General features: G+C 37.5%; 2 protein-coding genes across 5 annotated transcripts in view; one reads left to right on the top strand and one right to left on the bottom strand.

Moving 5' to 3' along the window:
* Positions 1–3,768: 3,768 nt before the first annotated feature.
* LOC135608865 (protein MIZU-KUSSEI 1-like) lies at positions 3,769–4,783 on the bottom strand. Its single transcript, XM_065101915.1, has one exon. It carries the CDS (start codon positions 4,665–4,667, stop codon positions 3,885–3,887), a length of 783 nt encoding a protein of 260 aa, XP_064957987.1. The 5' UTR covers positions 4,668–4,783; the 3' UTR covers positions 3,769–3,884.
* A 4,110-nt stretch (positions 4,784–8,893) lies between these two features.
* Positions 8,894–20,777, top strand: part of LOC135609358 (calcium permeable stress-gated cation channel 1-like) — a 22,117-nt gene continuing 10,233 nt past the window's right edge. Inside the window, exons 1-9 of one of the 4 annotated variants that reach the window (XM_065102534.1) lie at positions 8,991–9,030; positions 9,529–9,661; positions 10,598–10,951; positions 11,685–11,834; positions 13,433–13,568; positions 15,959–16,060; positions 17,650–17,769; positions 17,891–17,971; positions 19,488–19,828. In XM_065102534.1, the coding sequence (XP_064958606.1) occupies positions 10,638–10,951; positions 11,685–11,834; positions 13,433–13,568; positions 15,959–16,060; positions 17,650–17,769; positions 17,891–17,971; positions 19,488–19,828 (1,244 nt within the window). In that variant the 5' untranslated portion in view covers positions 8,991–9,030; positions 9,529–9,661; positions 10,598–10,637. Of the gene's footprint in view, positions 9,031–9,057; positions 9,662–10,597; positions 10,952–11,684; positions 11,835–13,432; positions 13,569–15,958; positions 16,061–17,649; positions 17,770–17,890; positions 17,972–19,487; positions 19,829–20,777 lie in introns of those variants that run through there. The other 3 variants (XM_065102535.1, XM_065102533.1, XM_065102536.1) reach the window with 3 other exon arrangements.

Below are 20,777 nucleotides of genomic sequence, written 5' to 3'. Positions count from 1 at the left end.
GTCGCCAGGGTTCGGGTCCGATAGCGGATATAAATATGATGATGTGGCCCGGATCGACTCATCCGTAAACCCGACCTGATTCCGACTCTAAACATGATTAGAGCGTATAACAAACTCATTTGTGAGGGACGTGAAAATTAAAACTTAGGACAATATATATGTATATATATATGTGTGTAAATGTCGGATTTGTGCTTGAATTCGTATCTAAATCATTGGATTGAACTTGACCAACTGGATCCACATCTAAATCATCAATGAAATGTTAATTAACAGTAGGAGTGTTGAATTCAACCCAACCGAATCATTAAGGATTGAATCGAACCAAATCTAATTGTTGGTTCGATTAAAGCTATGTGACACCAATGGAAAGCTGACTCAATGATATGTTTCTTGTATTCGTTGAGTTTGACACATGACTCCATAATCCTCCTATGATCGAGTGATGTATGCAACCATTTCGAACATTAACCATGATATTAGATTCAATAATCACATATACATTATGAAAAAAAGCCCCAAGATATTTATTGATCATTGAACTTTATTTAATATAAGTTACATTTTTTTATATTCGGTACTTGACTAAATCATTTGAATTCAAATTAACTTAAGAATCATACAAGTCTTGTTAGGTATGTCATGGTATAGTTTTTGTAAGTCTTGTTAGGTATGTCCTCATGAAAGGACATTAATTGATTTTAAATCTACACCTAAAATTTAAGTTATTTAATAATAAGTTATTTATAGGATCTTGATTTGAATCCTCCAACTTCTTAACACCTCAGCTTGACATGAACCCAAATATAAATATCGAGTAACTCCGAACCTAACCCACTCGTCATACAACTAGATTGTATTGTAACAAGAGGTATGCTAGTCATTCCTGCTAGCTTTTTTTTTATTTTATTATTTGGAAACGGTGGTAGTTTGGTTTTGACGAGGCCTTTTTCATGATAATATTTTTGGATTATTAAAGAAATTCTATGTATGTATATGAGCTATATCTTTTGTCATGGCTTAGTCATGAGCTAACTAGCCTATTAATTTCATCTGGTCTAAACCATTTATCAAAATATTTAAGCTGAAGTTAATAATAGTATACTCATCAAACTCTTATAAGTCAATCTTAATCTTGTTCATTTTCAATATGAAACTAATCAAGGGTATTACAATCACCCCTACTCAAAGGCTGGGTAGTCCCTTCCTACTTGAGCTTCTTCACCATGCAATGTCATGATAGGTTAATTGGTCTATCAATTTTATTTGGTCCAAACCATTGACCAAAATATTTAAACTGATATTAATAATAATATATTTATTAAATTCTTATAAATTAATTTTATCCATTTTAAATACTTCAAATGTGCAGAATAGTTTTACTTTGGTGCATTTTCTATTGCTTTTTGGATACGGTGATGGCTTTAGGAAAGGACCCTTCGTCCAGTGTCACAACGATGATGCATCATTTTGTTCATCTGCGTAGCAGAGGTTGATGGAGCTGACTTGGCTCTTGTCTTTCCCCTAAGCATCAGATCTGCGCGTGTACCAAGTTCAAGCTTAAAGAGTTTGAGTGATATGACTAAATTCAGTGGGCAATCACTCATGTAATCAATCCTTCTAGCAATACGATGATCAGAAGGGCATCTCCAAGAACGAACGCATTTGCATCTATTCTCTTTGAATTTGATTCATTTCCTTTTTGTCTTGTTGCTGTGGAGTTTGTTTCTAAGAAAGCAAGATTAGAATGAAGAATCAAATCAATATCACATGAAATTAAGAATTATTTTCGACACTAACAAAGAAAAACATGGCGATGAGATTGTGAGTATGAAACTACTGAATGTGCAGTAGGTGAAGGGATTGGCGAGAGAATGTCAATTCATTATTATGCTCCACTAGGTAGAGAGACGTCTGATTCATCGATGGTACAATAAATGGTATGAGGTGGGCCGATTAATGACTCCTATTTGTAAATGCTCACAAAATAGGTATTTGACGACATTGTTTTGTATGAATTTTATTTCAGCAGATATCCCGTTGTTCATGCATGCTCATGTTAACGTCTCCATCGTTCTTACACTATTCTGACACACTGCTGCCGTGGATGCAACAAACAAGTCAAGTCACTGCAGTACAAGATCTCGTTTGGCCATTAATGGCGAAAGCTCCTTCCTAAGGAAGCTCCTTCCTAAGGTTGTCGTGATAATAATGACGATGATAGGAGTTTCATGATGCCAAGATTGAAAAGGGTTCCCATCACAAGCCTCTTTATTCTTTAGCTTTGAACCACAGCAGCCGACGAGGTGAGCCTCATGGACTTCCTCCCCCCACACCCCCCGAGGCTCGGCGATCGATGCGGCAATCGGACCAAAATTTCCATGTCCCAGCTGTCACCAACACTCTCTGCAATCGCTCTCTCTCTCTCTCTCTCCTCGGGATGACAAACCTGAACGAGAGCTCAAATTCCCAAAGCAACAGAGATCGTGTCCCCTTGCCTTTAGCTTTTCCGCTTTCCTTGACCGGGTCTAGGGCCTCCTTCCTAAGGATTTAAGCAACGAGGACTCTGGTCCCGGATGCAGTGTTTCTTTGATGCTTGCTGTCTTCTCTTCCCTTGGGAAATGGGCTTGCGGTGCACACAAGTTGCGTGGTTCTACTTGTGTGGCAGAACTACATTCCATTGCTTCGGATCCAGAGAGCTTGGAGTAGTCCCTGTATCCGGAGGTCTTTCCATTCTTAATCAGCAAGGTTTCATTCCCTTTAATTTGCATCACAATCTTTCCATTGTCCTTATAGATCTTATTTCTTAATCTTCTGTCAGTTGTGCGTCTAAATATGGCAGTTCCTGGATCTGCTCCGGCACCAGAATCAAATTTAGTAGTAGTTCTTGGTTTTCTCTCCCCACCAAGAGCCAATTGAGACCTTCTTAAGCCTGAAAGCTGAATTATTTAAAGGCAAAGTCTGGGAGCAAGCCAGAAAGTAAAGGATCGAAGATGGAGAGGATCTCTCGAGACAAATTAAAGTGAAAAGCCACCTTGTAAGATCTCTCTTCTGGGATTTACCAAAAGCTAAACATTGTTCCTCGAGATCACTCAAAGCTTCCTGTTGCCAGATTCATCAATTATGAGAGAACCACAGACTCATTTAGATAGTTCCAATTCCCAAGCAACAACACTAATGTTTCCCGATCGATCCTCCTAAGGGTATTAATATTATACTGAGAGTCGCCACGCGATGGCCAAGCATGCTTTAATCTAAAGAAAAAGATAAGAGCAAAGCAGAATGTTTTCCTGACTCGTCCTGTAGGAGAGCTATGGACCCTAAACGATATGCACGCACATCACTTCAAGTTCCACCACGGCATCATCCACTGGGAAGAGTGGTACCTCCTCTCGGTCACCCACTGTCACTTCCACACCCGTTATGTGAGGCTGGGCTACTAGAAAAGACAACTCGCAGGCACCTCCCGGTTTTAGCGTGTTCCCTCTGCGTCATCGTTCCATACTCCGCCATTGCAAGCGATGCTCGAGTTATAACAACAGGCACGATCACTACAGTGATAGGAAGACATCATAGTCACAGGGGTTAATGGAATTACATTGTGAATGACCATAATAATAATAATAATGAAGAGTTTCTATTACGTCGATCCTCTTCTCCAAGAACGTGAAATTACAAAGCCTATACATGCATACGATAAAAATACGTAACCGATATGCTCTGAAGCATTGCCAGCAGAAGAAGAGAAGGAAAATAAGCAGACCAGGATGAGAGCAACCACAAAGGACTTAATTATTACTAGTAGGAGACGAAGGTGAGAAGGAGATCGAGGAAGACAATGAATGAAGTGACAAGAAGATCCTCCCGAGAAAGAAATAGCTTGTTTAGACTCTGAGCAGGTATATGCTGAGCTCGGGGCCGGCGCTGTTATCGGGATTCATCATGTAGAAGGCCTCGGAGTCCTTGGAACCTACCACCCGCTCGAACCTTGCCCTCATGTACATCATCTCCCCGTAGGCTCCGCCGTCGCCAGGGAGCACGCCGGCGCCCGTCGACACCGGCTCAACCGCCCGCAAGACCCTCCATTCCGCCGGGCCGCACTCTCGGCGCACCGCGTAGCCGCACTTCTTGCCGTTGAAGTACGCACGCCACAGTGGCTCCTCCAGCAGCTTCTTTCCGCCGCCGGCCCGCCGCTCGCACTCCAGCGCGATCCGCACCAGCCCGGAGGCCATCTCCCTGACCAGCGTGCTCGTGGGCGTGGTGAGCTCGATCAGCACCGCCGGGCAAGCGCGCGGATCGACTTGGAATGCGAAGTAGACGTGGCCGCGGCGGTGCCCGAATAGCGTGCCCGTCACGCGGGGTCCGATGCCCACCGGTCGATGTCTGCCGGCGATTGCCGCTGCCAGCACCGACCGCAACCTAGAGACTGCCGCCGCTGCCGCGGACGGTGACGGCCCCTTCTTCCTCGCGGGAGGCGGAGCTACCTCTACCTTCATCGGCGCATTATCATCGCAAGACGAGGCGATGGTGGAGAAAGTAAACGTCTCCTCCTCCGCCTTCCCTCCTTCTTGCCTTTTGTCGTCACCACCCTTGCCAGCTATCCACTGGAAGTGCCTCTTAGAGAAGGAGAATGACTCGCTGGGGCTTCTGGCCATGATGGTCCGCATCTGTGGGAGAGGGAAGCAGAGTGCGAGAGAGGGCGGGCGGGTGAAGACAAAAGGGACTGGAGTAACAGGAAGACCACCGATGGTAATTATGGAAGAGAGTGGAGATTCACTTGTTGTTGTTGTGGCTGCTTTCGAGCGATGGGCGCATTTATTCCATGTTTATAGTCCTTGTGTCAGCCGCTGCCTCCATATTTTTAATACCTGAGGGATGACTGGAGCACACTGGGAATGGCCGAGGATAAAGCCCAGCAAACTGTTTTGTTCCGGAGAAAAACAGAGAAGGAAAATACAGAATACGATGAACAAAAATAGAGAGAGAGAGAGAGAGAGATGGACAAGGAAAAGAAAGGTGAGTGAAAGCGAGATGAGACCGTTGGTGCGGAAGCCTTGGGATGGGGGGAGTGGCGTGGCGTGGGGACAGGCGGACGAGAAGAACTTAACAGGAGAAGCTTTGACCGGGTGAAGGGTGCATGAGAAAGAGTTGAGGTTGCAGGGAAGGGAAGGACACAACAGGGTCGTAGACCACCAGGGTCGGGGAGACAAAGAACCGCCGGTACCACTGACCCCCTTCCGTTTGTTTGACACGGTAGTGGCAGTCTGATGTTAACGCATGAGGAACATATCTGATGTCTAATGCACGTATCTTTTCACAGCTAAGATTTCGGATTGAAAGAATATTTTATACTAATATATCGTAATCATACATCGTCAATCAATCATGATCTCTAATGATAAATCAATATCGAGCCATCATCCTGCAAAGAGTAGAGCTATCCGCAATGATTTCGAACAATTTAAATTGTAGAGTATCACTCAACAATTCTTGGACTTCTGATTGATCTTTAAATTAAACTAAATAACATAACATTTTCATAAAACATGGAGCTATGTATTTGTAGAAAAGACTGACAGTCAAATTAAGGGCGTTGATGATTAGAGGATGGCATGACTTTTTCTTGCTATTACCAAAACGTGTCTCACAGAGCAAGGTGATACATTTCCAGACCCAAAAACCAAAAATGGTGGAAGCAGCGGTGGCGCCGAGGAGGGTCAGACACTGTCAGTGTCTGACCAAACAGTGACACAAGCATGATGAGAAAGTGAAAGGCAAGTGACGCTCGAGGCACCCGCGAAGCAGGTGGTAATTGTTCCCGAGTCGAACGATTACGGCACGGAAAAGCCATGCTGGCCTCATATTATCCGGTCAAAGGACGTCGTGGCATTGCAAATGTTTACAATGAAATACTAATATATTATTGGCAAATCGGTGATATTTAGTGCACACAATACTAACTAAAATTCCCAGTTGGTCTGAGATTAGATGGCAACTAAATATACAGATCCTCCAACTTGCAAGAGCCTCAGCATCAGAAGAACTTATGCTGGGATGTTGGTCGATTTATGTATGATTGATTGCTCGACGATACAGTTTGTAGGACTCAGAGGCAACCCATTCTTCTCACTAGCTGATACTCGTGAATTTAATTCGCCTGCACCCGAAGTTGGAAACCATTATTATGCCAATCTATCGCACGCCTCTCTTATCTCACTCATAATGGTACATTGGCTACACGGATTGAGTTGATTACTTTTACCAATTGGGCACAGATCAATCTAACTCCATCTACAAGCACCCTATTACTTGTAATTATTCCTGTCCGACATGTTACAGTTATTCAAGCTAGTTGTGCTATTTAATTATGAATCTAATTGATAAAAAATTATGATAGAGATTAATATGAAAAATAATTTTAATTTTTTTTACATATTTTAATCTTCGATCAATTTAGGACTTAGGATCAATCAATATATGATTTGATTATATGATTAAGAAAAATCTCTCCTCAAAAGTCTGTATAAATGCACAATGAATGAATGATATTATCCATTTCATAATTTTATTTTTTACTTCATCATCGTATCATAGCTTTCTTATTTTAAGCAAAACTCCTCTTCACTATCTTGATAAATTTTTGGTGACAGTTATTCCTTTTTCTAGTCTATTTTATTGTTGCTTTATAACTTGATTTCTGTTTTTGTTTTTGGATTTTGACGTTACATCGAAGGTGAAGACGTGCAACTTCTCCCTATCAATCTCTTAACGCGATTTGCTTTCTAGCAAATCTACTCTATTTTGCTGATCTTATCAACCTCATCTTGTGATCGATGCACTTCTCCAAGGATCCTCCATCGCTATTCAGTTCTACTTGGTGTGCATTCCCTCTGCCCGCATCGATACCTACTACCCAACATCTTCATTGGTGTTTTTGTCCCCTTCTCGTTAATCGTCAAACTCACTAGCATCTCGGATCCATGATCGACCTCTCGATAATAGTCTATTACTTTCCATCTTCCTATTGATCGTGTCATCAACACTTATGATCGAGAGAAGGACTCAGGAGAGGAGGAAATATATTGCTTTCATTAACACATCTTAGATCAGATCCTCCCCTATGCATTTTTCATTTCTGATCTCATCCAAGAGATTAGATCTCTACCATTTATGTATCCAAACTAAATCATCAATTAATTCTGGATTTTTCTTATTGCATTACAACATCTTCTTATCATGTCTTCATTCTCTACATCTAATGCTTCAATTATTATTTCCTAAAGTTCATCTCAACCTATAGGACTTATATCTATCAGTACAATAACTCTAATTCTTTTCAAGCTCTCTTATTTGAATATGATACTCTTCTAATTGTCTACCAAACAAGATCTAAATATCAAGAGAATCTATTCTTATAACAAATCCCGATCATAAGTTATGGTCACGATAAGATCATCTTATTTTACAAGTCAATTATTTAGCATCGCTATGGAGTCTTTTATTTATATATAATTATATACATAAATATAAAATAATCTTATAAATAAAATTTTTTTCTTATAAAAAACATAAATCATGTAGTTTTTTCACCAAGTCATATTTATAATATTATGATCATGGATAATATCATAAGATATTTTAAAATTTTGAAAAACTACAGTAGCATTCTGCTCATGCTATAGCATCAGAGCATTTGCAATATAACATCTAAGTCAAAAAAATTATCAAATATCTATTTATATTTAAAATATGCATTTAACTTTTAATGTACATTTCAAATATATTACAAAATGCACCTGACCAATAAATTCAAAAATGGCTAAAACATTCAATCGATTAGTCAAGTGAAATTATGTTTAAAATGGTAAGAGAACTGATCAAAAGTTAAGCAAAGTAGATGGAGTAAAGGAAAGGGAAAATTTGAGTTTTCCCTTCTCGAATGCACCATATTCTTGGGACTGATTTTTGCTGCATCTCATGATGAGATAAAATAACAATTAGATTCCTTGAGTTCCAACATAAATTTCGAGAAGACTTTCATTGTACTCGGATGAAAGATTAAGATTGGGAAACGAAATTGAGGCTTCATTCAAATAATTCGGTATATAATAATGTCCTTCCAAGTTAGTTTTGGCATATTTTTGATAAGATTACTGATTTTATTTTTAATTTTTAATTTTTGATTTGATTTGATTTTTTCGTTTTCTTAACTCCATAAATAAGAATTAAACTCATTGGATCTTTCTTTGGTCATGGATCAATTTAGCTCTCGTTTAAATCAGAATCAAACTTTTTTCCTAATCTCGAGGCAATTACTGATCGATATTCAAAATTAAAATTAACAAATGCGAATGAATTTGACATGCGGGCGAGTTGGTTGCTCGATCAGCAGCATCAACTTAAATTTGACGTAGATCGAGGCTAACACGTAAGGATAGCGATGTAGGCAACTTTAGAATAGAATATAAGGGTTTCGACGTGTGATGACATTTACAGCTTGAAAGGGCTTTAATCAATCCAATGAAAATGATTGTCCAGTATAGAAGTGGGCGGAAGATCTCGACACATCACATGCAAGATGAGCTTCACGGGTTATTTAAATATGGAGCGATATTATAACGAAGCATTCAAATTTCTTTTTTTTTTTTTTTGTGTGGCTGAGGAATTTCCACACATGTGAATGAAGGAGGAGGAGGAGACTGCAGCATCTGATGTTGCAGTGCTGATTGATACACGCACCACAAATACAATGCAGTTTCGGCGGTGGGGTCCTCCGCATTTGTGGACAGACGTAGCTGTCAGGCTTACTTCACCTTACCCCTCCCGTCTCAAAGAAAAGACGCATACGTCTGATAGAGCGCGAGAAGACGACGACAGAAGCAGCACGACGCGAAAGAGGATGGCCGACGCTCACATGACGGCATCTACCCACCCACCCACAGAGACCAAAAATGTGTTCCTTTACCCACTAGCTTTGGAGTGGCTTTCTTCGCCGTCCTCGCCGACAGGCAGCACAGTGCCTGCGCTTTGGTATGATTAGCCAACCTTCACTCGCTTCTATTACTGTTCTGTCTTCTCCCATAATTATCGCCACAGATTGATCCATTCCTCGTGCTATTAATATCAATTTATTGAAAACATGCATCTTATCGCTGAATCTACTCGGGAGTACTCTTCCCCCGATATGACCAAATCACATGGTGGCATTCAACGCTGTGAACGGTGTGCAGGAATAATGATATGTCCTGCGGCGAGTGATCTGCTGCCTTTCCGCCATCCATTCATCTACATCCCAAAGCTTCGGCGTTCAATCTAATCTACTCCACGTTCATCTGCATACATTTATTTACGCAGCCCAGTTTGGGTTTTACTTCTTTTAACTGATATAATAGTGAGGCATTTCTTTACACATGTCCTCTGTTTTGTTTAGTGATAATCCGTTCATTGGATCTCTGACAGCTCTACTCCTCTCTCTCTCTCTCTCTCTCTCTCTCTCGCTCTCTCTCTCTCTCTCTCTCCATATTCCAGCCTACTCCGCTTTCTTCCTTACCCTGTGACCCAGGAATCGACCCAACATCAAGACTTTCTATGTTCTTTCATCGGATTGGACACTGATCGCTTGCTGCTTTGGTTGGTTGGTGTTCCTGCTGCTTCTCCAAAGGTAATTCGTAGCCATTTGAGTCTGCTCTCGTTTTGTTTTCTTTTTTATTGGATGCTCTTTTTCTCTCTTATCCTTCCTTGAAGGGCGAGGCAAAAATTGATTTTCTCATTTTTTGGATTTTGATCAGTCCTAGTCCGTTGTGTTCTTTTTGGCTCTGCAAATTTCCTCTTCTTAATACACCCCCAAACTTTGGTCTTCTAAGTTCATCTTTCTTAGAAGTTGAAATTACCTCCAAAGTCTCCTAGAAATAAGGCAGGAGTTGAGTGAAAATTCTAATAATGATGCAAAAGCTAAATCTAATCCAAAAAGCCATAGGCTTTGATCGACCAATTTAGGGAATAGATAAACGAACTACATGTCATGTCAATTTGTTTGTGCTTCCCTTTACTGCATCTTGTCAAGTGCATGATCAACCGTTAGTGCTCTAAAAGTTGATGTGACAACCAGACGTGGTTTTGCTTGGCCCTCAAATCACCTACTTGCTTCCGCGATTTTGCATTTTTAGCTTCACAAACTTAGCAAAAATGGATCATAAGATGCTTGAGATGTTTCCAGAACATTGAAAAGTAAATCTGAACGTCTGATGGTGGTGATGATAGCTCGATATCTGCTTCATTTGTTCTCTAGGCTCCTTGGTCGCAAAATGCACTATTTTTATGTTTACTTTACCAGTATACCAATGCAAATAAGTTTCATTGTCTCTGACAATTATGCTGCTCCAAATTTTGCTAACTTACCATGTCAGTTTTTGAAATTTTGGTTTTGTATTCTTGATGCACCTCAAAATGGTAACTTTCGTGTAAATGTGGAAGATCTATGTGATAATTGCATTTTGTTTCCCTAGATTATTTGTATCGGCTCTATTAATTCGTTTTTCTTTTTTCAATTGTTTTGTGTTCAGCGTTATTATTCTCTTATATGCCTGTTTTTGTGCAGGGTCAACATTTGGAAAACTTTTATGTTATAAGAGGCAGTTATGGCTACGCTTACTGACATAGGGCTTGCTGCAGCCATCAACATATTAAGCGCCATTGCATTCTTAATAGCATTTGCTGTCCTAAGACTACAACCAATAAACGACAGAGTTTATTTTCCAAAATGGTATCTTAAAGGTGTGAGAGGCAGTCCAACACGCTCAGGGACGTTTGTACACAAGTTTGTGAACTTAAATTTGAGGTCATATTTGAGATTTCTGGAATGGATGCCAGCTGCTCTCAGAATGCCAGAACCTGAGCTGATAGACCATGCAGGACTTGATTCTGCTGTTTACTTGAGGATATACTTGATTGGGTATTCTACCAATGTCTCTGAAGCTCAATTCATTAATGATTCTGCTTCTTTCTCTTGTGCACATTTACTATAGTCACAACTTTTGTTGAAGAGGGCAATGCAGAACCTGAACAAACTATCTTTTGACAAGCACTGGTAAATCCAGAGAAGCAATAAATGGTTTTACTTAGAATTAATTTATAGGATGGGACTGTATGTTCATATCAAACACTATCTCTTCACTCTCAGTTTTTGAACTTTATTCTTTTAGGATTTAGGTGATTATCCAACAAGGTAGTTAAAGATGCTGAAGCTTCAAGTAATAGTTTGCTTATGTTTGTTAACATCCTGAGACAACAATATGCAATTTTGATCAAGTGGGATTTATATTCCTCTTATTGGCAAGACATTAGGATGTTCATTTTCATAAGGCTCTTAATCCAATTGGTAAAGTCAAGTTTGCTTTCAGATGAGATAAAGGGAAAAAAAAAGAGTTCTCTGTAATTTTTCAACTTGTTCTTTTGAAGCATGTACATATTTTCAAGGTGTAACAGTCTAGCTTGGATGCTGCAGATCGTCTCACAGAACAAATGTATGCGTCATGCATTAGATTGTGTTTATCGTTAATAGTTCTCCATTAAATGGTAACCTTGAACCAATGGTATTAGTTGTTTAATTTTGTTCCATAACAAGTATCGATTGATGTTTTTAAATTTATACTTTAGTGATGTATATTTGTTCTTTTTCTTACTAGACTCAAGCTCTTTGTTCCAATGGCAATCCTCTCCTTTGCAATCTTGGTGCCGGTCAACTGGACGAATAGTGGTACTTTGGAAAATTCAAAAGTGGAGTACAGTGACATAGACAAGCTTTCTATTTCAAATATTCCTTCAGGTTCACAAAGGTAAGCTGTAAGAATTTTATAATTAGACTGCTTACTGGTTTGATTAATTTGTAATTTCTGTTTATTAGCCTTCACGTAATGCTTGTTGTAAATTTCTGAAATTTCGAACTTTTTTGAGATCAAGCTTATGAAGATCCAGCATGTAGATAGTAATTAGACAGATCAAGCATCACCATTTGGTTTTTGGTTCATTGCTATTGGTCTATTGATTTCTGTAATATCTCTGCCTTAAAGGAAGGAGCCTTAAGGCCATTGACATAAGCTTTTAATGGAAATGAAAAGAAAAATGGCACTTCACTTTAGACTTAACCAGTTTGGCTAAGGTTTAAAGTTTTGGTATGAAGAGGAGGGTGGAGGGAAGAGGGGAAACAAGCGGAGGGGGGAAAAAGAGTCAGAGTTGGAGATACAAAGAGATGGATCAACAATGGGAGAGAGAGAAGCATAAAAAAATATTGACAGCTGCGACAGCAGTCATAAATAAAATAAAGTGATACTAGTACCCGGCAGTAGGCTTACTACCCAGTAACCATTGGTATCAGTTACTTTACCGCCAGTTAACTTCCACACAATGAGCTCACTGGGAAAGACAACTTATCTTGGACTGGACCAGTCCATGTGTCAGTCCATTGTCAGATCAGCCAAAACCTATCCGAACTAGACGGTATGCTCAAAGTACCATTAGTTATCCAGATGATTGATATTATGGCCACTTATTCACCTGTTTTGGCATAGGAATTGAACTTTCTGAGGATGATCTTATCTATATATTCATACAGTATCAGTATGATATATTGGCTCTGGGTTTCTGATGCTGCTATATGGTGCTTTGCTTTCAAACCTTCTTTACCTGTGAGATTGATTTTTCGATAATTTTTTTGTTTTCGTTAAAGTCCATATGACAATATGACTGTTCTTCTTTGCATGTGTTTGAAATTTGAAACAAGCCTTTTTTTTTTCCCTAAAAATTTAAACTAAGTCACCAAAAGTTAAACCAAGACAAATATAACATTTATTAGTGTGTAGAGAAATAAATAGCATCTAAACACAGATCAATTATAATAAATGGGGAAAAGTTTGTCTGAATATTGACGTATAGGTGGTAGTCCGACTCAGCATTAGATGCTTAACAACTGAATGAGATACATATGTAACGGGAAGTTGGAAACCTTAAGATTACTCTGATTGCACAAATGAAAGTGGAGCATTTGAGAAACAAAATTGTTCCTTGTTGAAGAGTTCATGGACAATTTTACTGGAAAATGTGTTTGGCTTATCGGATCTTTAGTATATTTGTGGGTTATAAGTTTAATACTAGATATTTAGATGAGTTGTTACTGTCATGTTTGAACCTAGAATTATTTATGTTACCTGTTCAATTGGAGTTCATCTTTGCTGGTAAATTTATTTAATGAACATTAGCATTGGTGCTGCTTTAGACCTAATGCATTATTTAATTTTCTCTAGGCTTGAAATCTTTCTCACCGTCTTTGCATTCCTTGTTAATAATACAACAACAATTGTTTTGCTAGTTGAATATGTTAGTTCTTGTTGTAGGTTCTCTGTGTTCATGAGCATTAGTTGCTTTTTTATGTTTGTAGGTTCTGGGCCCATTTGGTTGTGGCATATGCCTTTACATTTTGGACATGCTATGTGCTTCTTAAGGAATATGAAATTGTTGCATCAATGAGGCTGCATTTTCTTGCATCTGAGAAACGCCGTCCTGATCAATTTACAGTAAGCTTTCTTTGATCTTGTCAAACTGGCATTGAAAGAAATTTTACCAAATTCTTGTGATGTCATATTTGTAAACCTGCTAATATCTTCTAATTTATTGGAATTTGAAATAGTTTGATTTTCTAATGTTCATGCTTGTTGCAATCTGAATTTCCTAAATGATTGCAAAGGACATGATCCTTTTTTTTTTTGCATCTTCATGATTTTCTATCTGAGAATTGAATAATCATCGGGGTTCATGATATCTTGCATTTTATATGGTTAGGAAAAATATACAAGATTCAAATTGTACCTTGTTAATTTTTATATCCAAATAATGATTACTTGTTTTGTTTTATTTTTTTTATTGGTAACTTCTGGAATTGATTGTTATCCTTAAATTTAATAGTTTTTTTCAGGAAACAGTTATTAGAATAGAAGAATTTAAAAGTTTAAAACAACAATAATAATAATGGCAACAACAACAAAACATGAAAACCCAATTGTTTAGGGTTGCTACATTGATCTTTTCCTGTCATTTTGGTACAAAATAACTTGAACAATACAATGTCATACAATCACAAGGTATATAACTATTCTGTAGGCATTGTATCTCATGACCTCTTATTGATCAAACCAGTTGCCATGGTTGGTAGGTAGATAGGGATTGCCAAAGTGTAGGTGAGTCTCTTTTGTATTCCTGGCAGCATAATTCCAAAGCAAGTAATATAAAACAATTTAAAGGTCAGGATGCGATGCTTCAACTAACATTATAGATGGCAATAGGGTCTTAGCGAAAGGGCAAGAAGCATGGGATGTCAGAATGCTGATTAGAAGAAAAAGCTTGCAGTTTGAGGAGAACAGACATGAGAGTCGGCAAAAAAGGTCCAACAAGCCATTAATGTTGTTCCACCGAGCTCTCTTTACATAGACTGGTAATTGGACCCTCTTTTGTTCTAAATTGGATACTTAAACATTAAAGGGAAGACATGATGATACTAATTGTTTCCCAACATTTTGTTTGGGTTTTATTTAAAGTTGAAACCATGGATTTTAATTTTGGTTGTACTGGTTGGTATGGATCGATATATACTAATTTAATGGCTGAATGATACACGGATCAGGTGGAATTCGGAACTGTTCATATTGTCCCAGGAAGCTCATTGTGTCAGGTTTATCAGATGGTAAGCTGATTGATAGAGAGCTATACCAAGTGATAAGTGTGTGTGGTATGATTAGTGGGTCATTTTTTTCTCTGTTTTTATAATCTGCTAACAGCTATTGGCAATTGTTTTTATTTTTCTTTCTCTTGTCTTTCTCATCTTCCATTGCTGCTTCTTTTTCCTCTTCCTTCTCTGCCATCGCCTATGCCTTTTCTTCTCCTCCCCCACCACCTCTTTTACATTGCTGTTGTCTTCTCCTCCTTGTTTGTGTCGCCAGCCTCCTCCTACCAGTACACATTGGCACCTCCTCCCCTCTTCTATCTCATCTTCTCTTTTGTCCATTCCCATCTTTATCTACTCGTACCGAGTGTTGGTGCTGTTCGGATACGACTACCGATCAATACTAATATCGTACCACTCTAGCTATTGATTGGTATGGGTATTAGACTGAGATTTTAATCCATGGTTGGAACCAACTAATATTATGGGATTTTACCTAGTTTTAGTCAAACTAAATATCTAAAACATTAAACATCCACCTCAAGTCTTTAAGCCTTGATGGCTAATCATACCTCTACTTTGTGATACCACAAGGGCCCCCTATCTGTTTCTCTCAGTTTTGTCCTCTACCCCCTCTCTCCCACCACAACATTACCCAGAGTCCGGATAGCCACCAGTCCCTCTTTCTCCAAAACCTAGACCTACTTTTGTCCAGTTGGCTGTTTGTGAGGTCCCTACATATTTCAGTTGGTACCATTACTTCTATTATTGAATCAGTTTGATCAGGACAGGCATCGAGTCTAGGACCGGAACACATATCCTTTATTTTATCAGTGTTGTTACTCGTTAGTGATGATATAATTTAAAATATCCATATAATGGAGGAACTCGGGTGTAATTTGAAGATGGACTTGCTGCATTCCTCAGTGATCTTATAATAGAGGAATACAGGATTTGATGATGATGGACATGCTGCATTTGTCAGTGATCTTTTACACCAACTAATTGGCTTAATGGGAAGGTTTCATATTTTAGATCATACATGCTTATCTAGACAGTTTCCTTCACAGAAAAGGTCATAGTATTTATGTATGTAATGATGTATATGCAAGCACGGACATCATCTTGACTTACAGATTATAGACAGTGATTACTAATAAAATTGGGATGATCAGACTAATACGCTTGTTGACTGTCCTATATCTGTTGACTTGTGTCAAACTAACACATGTTTTTTATTTATTTCAGGTCCTTGTTAGGAATGTGCCACCTGATCCCGATGAATCAGTCAGTGAGCTTGTTGAACATTTTTTCGTTGTCAATCATCGTGATCACTATTTAACTCATCAGGTTTTTCTCCTTCTGTTGATCTCATGATATGTAACTTTATGACAGTTTAAAAGGACTTATGTTCATAAGATTAATTTGTAATTTTAATGTTCAATGACTGACTGATAGTATGTTGAATGTGATCTTAATAATATGCTTAAGTGCATAACTATGCATGCTCTATTCATGAGTTCTCATGTAAAACTACTCCGAGGATATTTATTTACTCTTCATCTGAATCCTTGTTATGATGCTCTAGAGTAATGTTGAGTAACAAATCAACAAAACATTAGGCCTGTATGGTTTCACTACCTATTTGTGTTAGGTTGATCGTCAATGAAAGAGTAAGGGAGGTATAAAGGAGTATCTGATTTTGATAATGTTGATTATTACATCAGCATACCTTCCAATAACGAGGTCTGATACATGTACTTCCATTTTTAACCATGATGAAGTCTTTCAATTCCTGTGTACATGTAGATGGATAGATAGATAGATATAGGATGGTGGTGAGTGATGGTGAAGGTGATATGCACCAGGATGATTCAATGAGATCTTACTGATATAGTGAGAAATCATGAATTCCTTTTACATTCACACAAGGGAAGAATATAAAAACTTGAAGAAATGATGGGATCACATCTGTGTAATTGAAGGCATGGATTGCAAATTCTGCTCCCTTGTTTGTACTGGTCTAAGCATGAACTGGCATGTGGACTGCCCGATTTTGGGTGGTCCTCTCTCTTGTGGGAAAAGTTTGATCTAAGTATTCATCTCACTGCATTATAAGTTTGCCAGAAGTTCCTATCATAGGAGTCTTCTTCTTTTTTTTTCTTTTAGTTACGAGAAACAAGTATCTCTTTTACAAGATAACATTTAGAGGCTATATCCCTTTTATATGATACAAAAATCATTAATTAGTATTATAAAAACTTTCATGTTTCAACCATAGAGGGATTGGGGGATTATCAAAATGCAGGCAAATCTATATGCCCAGTGTTTTAGAATATGCCCCTACTTCATACTGATTGATCACTGTTTTGATTGCAGTCTGCCTGGAATGATTAGATTTCAAATCTAGGTGATATAATTTTTTTTTGTAATTAATCTATGAATGTATACAGTAATAGTGGGCCATACAGCCATATGATATTATTTCTTATATTCAAGTAGTTTAGTTTTTCTTTTTCTCTATTGGTATTTTCTCTTCATTTTTGTAAAATACTCTGTTGTAAAATGAACTCTGTTGTAAATTTTCCCTGAAAGAAATTCTTTTTAGAAAAGTCATAAATAGGCTATCGAATAAATCAAGGTTCGTCTTATCAGTCTGTATCGGTATACCGACTAGCTATCGATATGATATAAATTGAGCCGTATTGATGTACCGACATATGGTATACTGGGATATACCAATATATCGATATGGACTGCCTGTACCAATCTTCTATTGGACCGGCATGTACTGTCTATACAGAGCAATACATTACGGTATGGTGAACCTTGAAATATATCATAACCATTGACTTCAGATTCATGAGAAGAGTGCATGTTTTTAATTGTAGGTTCAACATCTGCATTCTCACAATTTTTGGTTTGCAAATGTTTTGTAGGTTGTTTGTAATGCAAACAAACTTGCTAAGCTGGTCAAAACAAAGAAGCAGATGCAGAATTGGCATGATTACTATCAATTAAAATATGATAGGGATCCATCTAAAAGACCTACTCGAAAGGTTACTTTGAACTCTGTACCTTAACTTTGTTTTGTGATAAAAAATTTTTAATCTTTTTTGTGTTGTCTTTTGTCATTCCTCTCAAAAAATCATGCTATGATGGATTTCTTTGTTTTAACAGACTGGATTTCTTGGACTTTGTGGTGATGAGGTGGATGCTATTGAATTTTACACATCTAAGATTGATGAGCTCTCTGAAAAAGTATGTGCTACTTACTCATACTTTGTGTAATAGTCAATTCCAATTTTAACCATAGCAATTAATCATTTTATTCAATGAAAACATTTTAGTTTTTTTTGTAAGATATTGGAACTGTATAGTGCATACAAACTTATATACATTTAAAAAGGTCGAGTTGCTCGTGACTTTTGGGAGTTACTCTCTGTCATTCTTTAGGTTTGATTATGGTATTATCTAAGTTTAAAATCAAAATTTTGGAAGATTAATTAAATATGTTTCAAATGAACATCTAGTAAATGCATTATTGTCACTGACTAACAATCAATAGATCTAGAATGTTGATCATGGCTAGCCTTAATTTTCCATGTCATTTCATTTATGCTTTTAGTTTAAAACTTAAATAACATGTGCTGTTTTAATTTTAAAAAGGTATTGATGATACTTTCTTAATAGTAGTAAAATTTAGGTGTGATGTTGAGAACAAGGTTTGCTGTGCCAGTTGACATGGGATGACATTAGCGGTGCAAAACCAATATCTCTCTTCATTTTGTGTAGTAATGTCAAGTTGTCAACAATGTTGATGCATTCATAGGCCAATAATTGGCTTGTGCCTGTCAGCACAAGGGCATGACAACTTGCACAACATAGTGCCATACCATGTGAAAAAGATATTGGCATGTCTTCTTCATCCTGCAAAACAACAATCCTTGGTTAATATTGCACTGAGTTACACTTTTCTATGTCAAAACATCTTTGTATATTCCAATCTACGAGAGGTTCATTTCACAACTACATAGTCACCTCATAGAATCAAGAATAATTTTCAACCATGCAGTAGCCATATTCTGAGTAAATCCTAACAAGTGACTTGGAGAATCTGAATGCAGCCAAAACCTTTTTCTTTCAGAACTTGGTTGCGATTGTGAGAAAAGTATATGCTCCAAGATTTTGATTTACGACTTGCAAAGATGGTGGAAGTCAGTTAATATCATAATTGTCCTTGAACTATCAGTTATTCTTTCGTACTCTTATTGGTCAGAAAAGAACAAGCTTGCAAGTCTGAATATATGTCCATGGACATCCATGTATTATATAATATTGATCAGACCATTTTTTCCCATATATTTTCACCTCTATCATCACCTGTTTCATTTTACATCATCCATAACTTTTTATTAGCTTTTTTTTCTTTCTTCTAATTGTCTGATGAGACAACTATATCAGGTCCTTGAACACTAAAGCTATTTCGATTTTAGACATGTGATGACATTCATAGTCCATATGAAATTCCTGTAAAGCACTCTTGCGTATGCCTAATAAATGTAGCCTAATGGTCAGCATTGCTAGCGTTGATTTCGCATAACTGCATTAGTTTTTTACATGTTTTTTTGTATCATGTCATGAATTCCTATTTCTGATGGTATATGAAATTCTTATTGGACTCTTGTTGTTCACTTTTCTAGTTTCACTTTTCTTTCGGAAGAAATATTTTTCATGCTAAAATAAGTATGCTCTTGTGTGGATAAATATATTTTAGGAGGCTACAGAACGTGAAATGATAAAAAATAATTCGAAATCCATCATGCCAGCTGCATTTGTTTCCTTTCGAACACGGTGGGGAGCAGCCGTATGTGCTCAAACACAACAAACTCAAAACCCAACTTTATGGTTGACTGAGTGGGCTCCAGAACCTCGTGATGTATATTGGCAGAATTTGGCTATTCCATTTGTTTCCCTCACAGTCAGACGGTTGATTGTAGCAGTTGCCGTCTTCTTTCTTACATTCTTCTTTATGATACCAATCGCATTTGTACAATCTCTTGCTAACATTGAGGGAATTGAAAAGGTGGTTCCATTTTTGAAGCCCATAATTGAAGAGTAAGTTTTATACAATATCTCAGGTTCTACTTTATTACGACTATTCATTATTTTGTTTCTAATTATGCATGAATTGTTTAATTAAAGTTTCCTTTATCATCTTTGGATTATGCTTTCTTTTCTATATATTTCATGCTTGTACCAAATTGTTGACAAGACATTGTTGCAGGCTCAAAATATTTTTATTGCAAGTACTAATGAACTTGATTTCACTTATAGATTCATTTAGTCTTCTTAAAACTTTTACATAAAACATGTTCGGTAATAAGTTAAGATTACCTATAAGATTGATTATATGTTAGAGCATCAGATGACTCTTAGAGTGTGAAATATTATAGAAAAAACATAAGGAGATGAACTAGTTCTTTTGCATTGTTTTATGTAATCTGTAAGTTTGTGTTTGAGCCCAATCTAGATCAAAGAGAAAGTAACATATTCTTAGTTCCAATAGCTTTGTTGCATCCATGGATTTTCTTTAACATGGGGTTGAACTGGTAACTGTGAGCATGGTACATTCCATGCTGGCAGGTAGTGCACATCATGACAACACTAAAAAATGTCCAAACATATTTTTCAATTTTATATTTCAAATCTCAACTATTGCTATAATTTGAATGGATAGATCATAGATCTAACCAATTTTACCTACTCCCTTCAAAATTTTGAACAAATGAACAAGAGAACTTCCTCTCATTTTATGCTAGAAAAAAGTACTGTATAAAAGAAAAATGTTGACTTCTGGTCTCTTTTATTTGTTTTATGTGCCATTTTCGATGAAACCTCTGGATTTTAGTATTCATGGAGGCTGAAAGCCACACCTTGCCTTAGTAGGTATTCTAACAAGGAATGAGGTGTTTTCAATTATTAAATGGTGTAGAATTCTCACAAACAAGAGGGTTATAGCTGTTGCATAGGGTGGGAAGAAATGAGGACAAGAAGTAAGAAGCTT

This window comes from Musa acuminata, chromosome BXJ2-4 (assembly GCF_036884655.1).
Source record: "Musa acuminata AAA Group cultivar baxijiao chromosome BXJ2-4, Cavendish_Baxijiao_AAA, whole genome shotgun sequence".
NCBI classification, from domain to species: Eukaryota; Viridiplantae; Streptophyta; class Magnoliopsida; order Zingiberales; family Musaceae; genus Musa; species Musa acuminata.
This window is presented reverse-complemented; position numbering and strand designations above follow the sequence as displayed.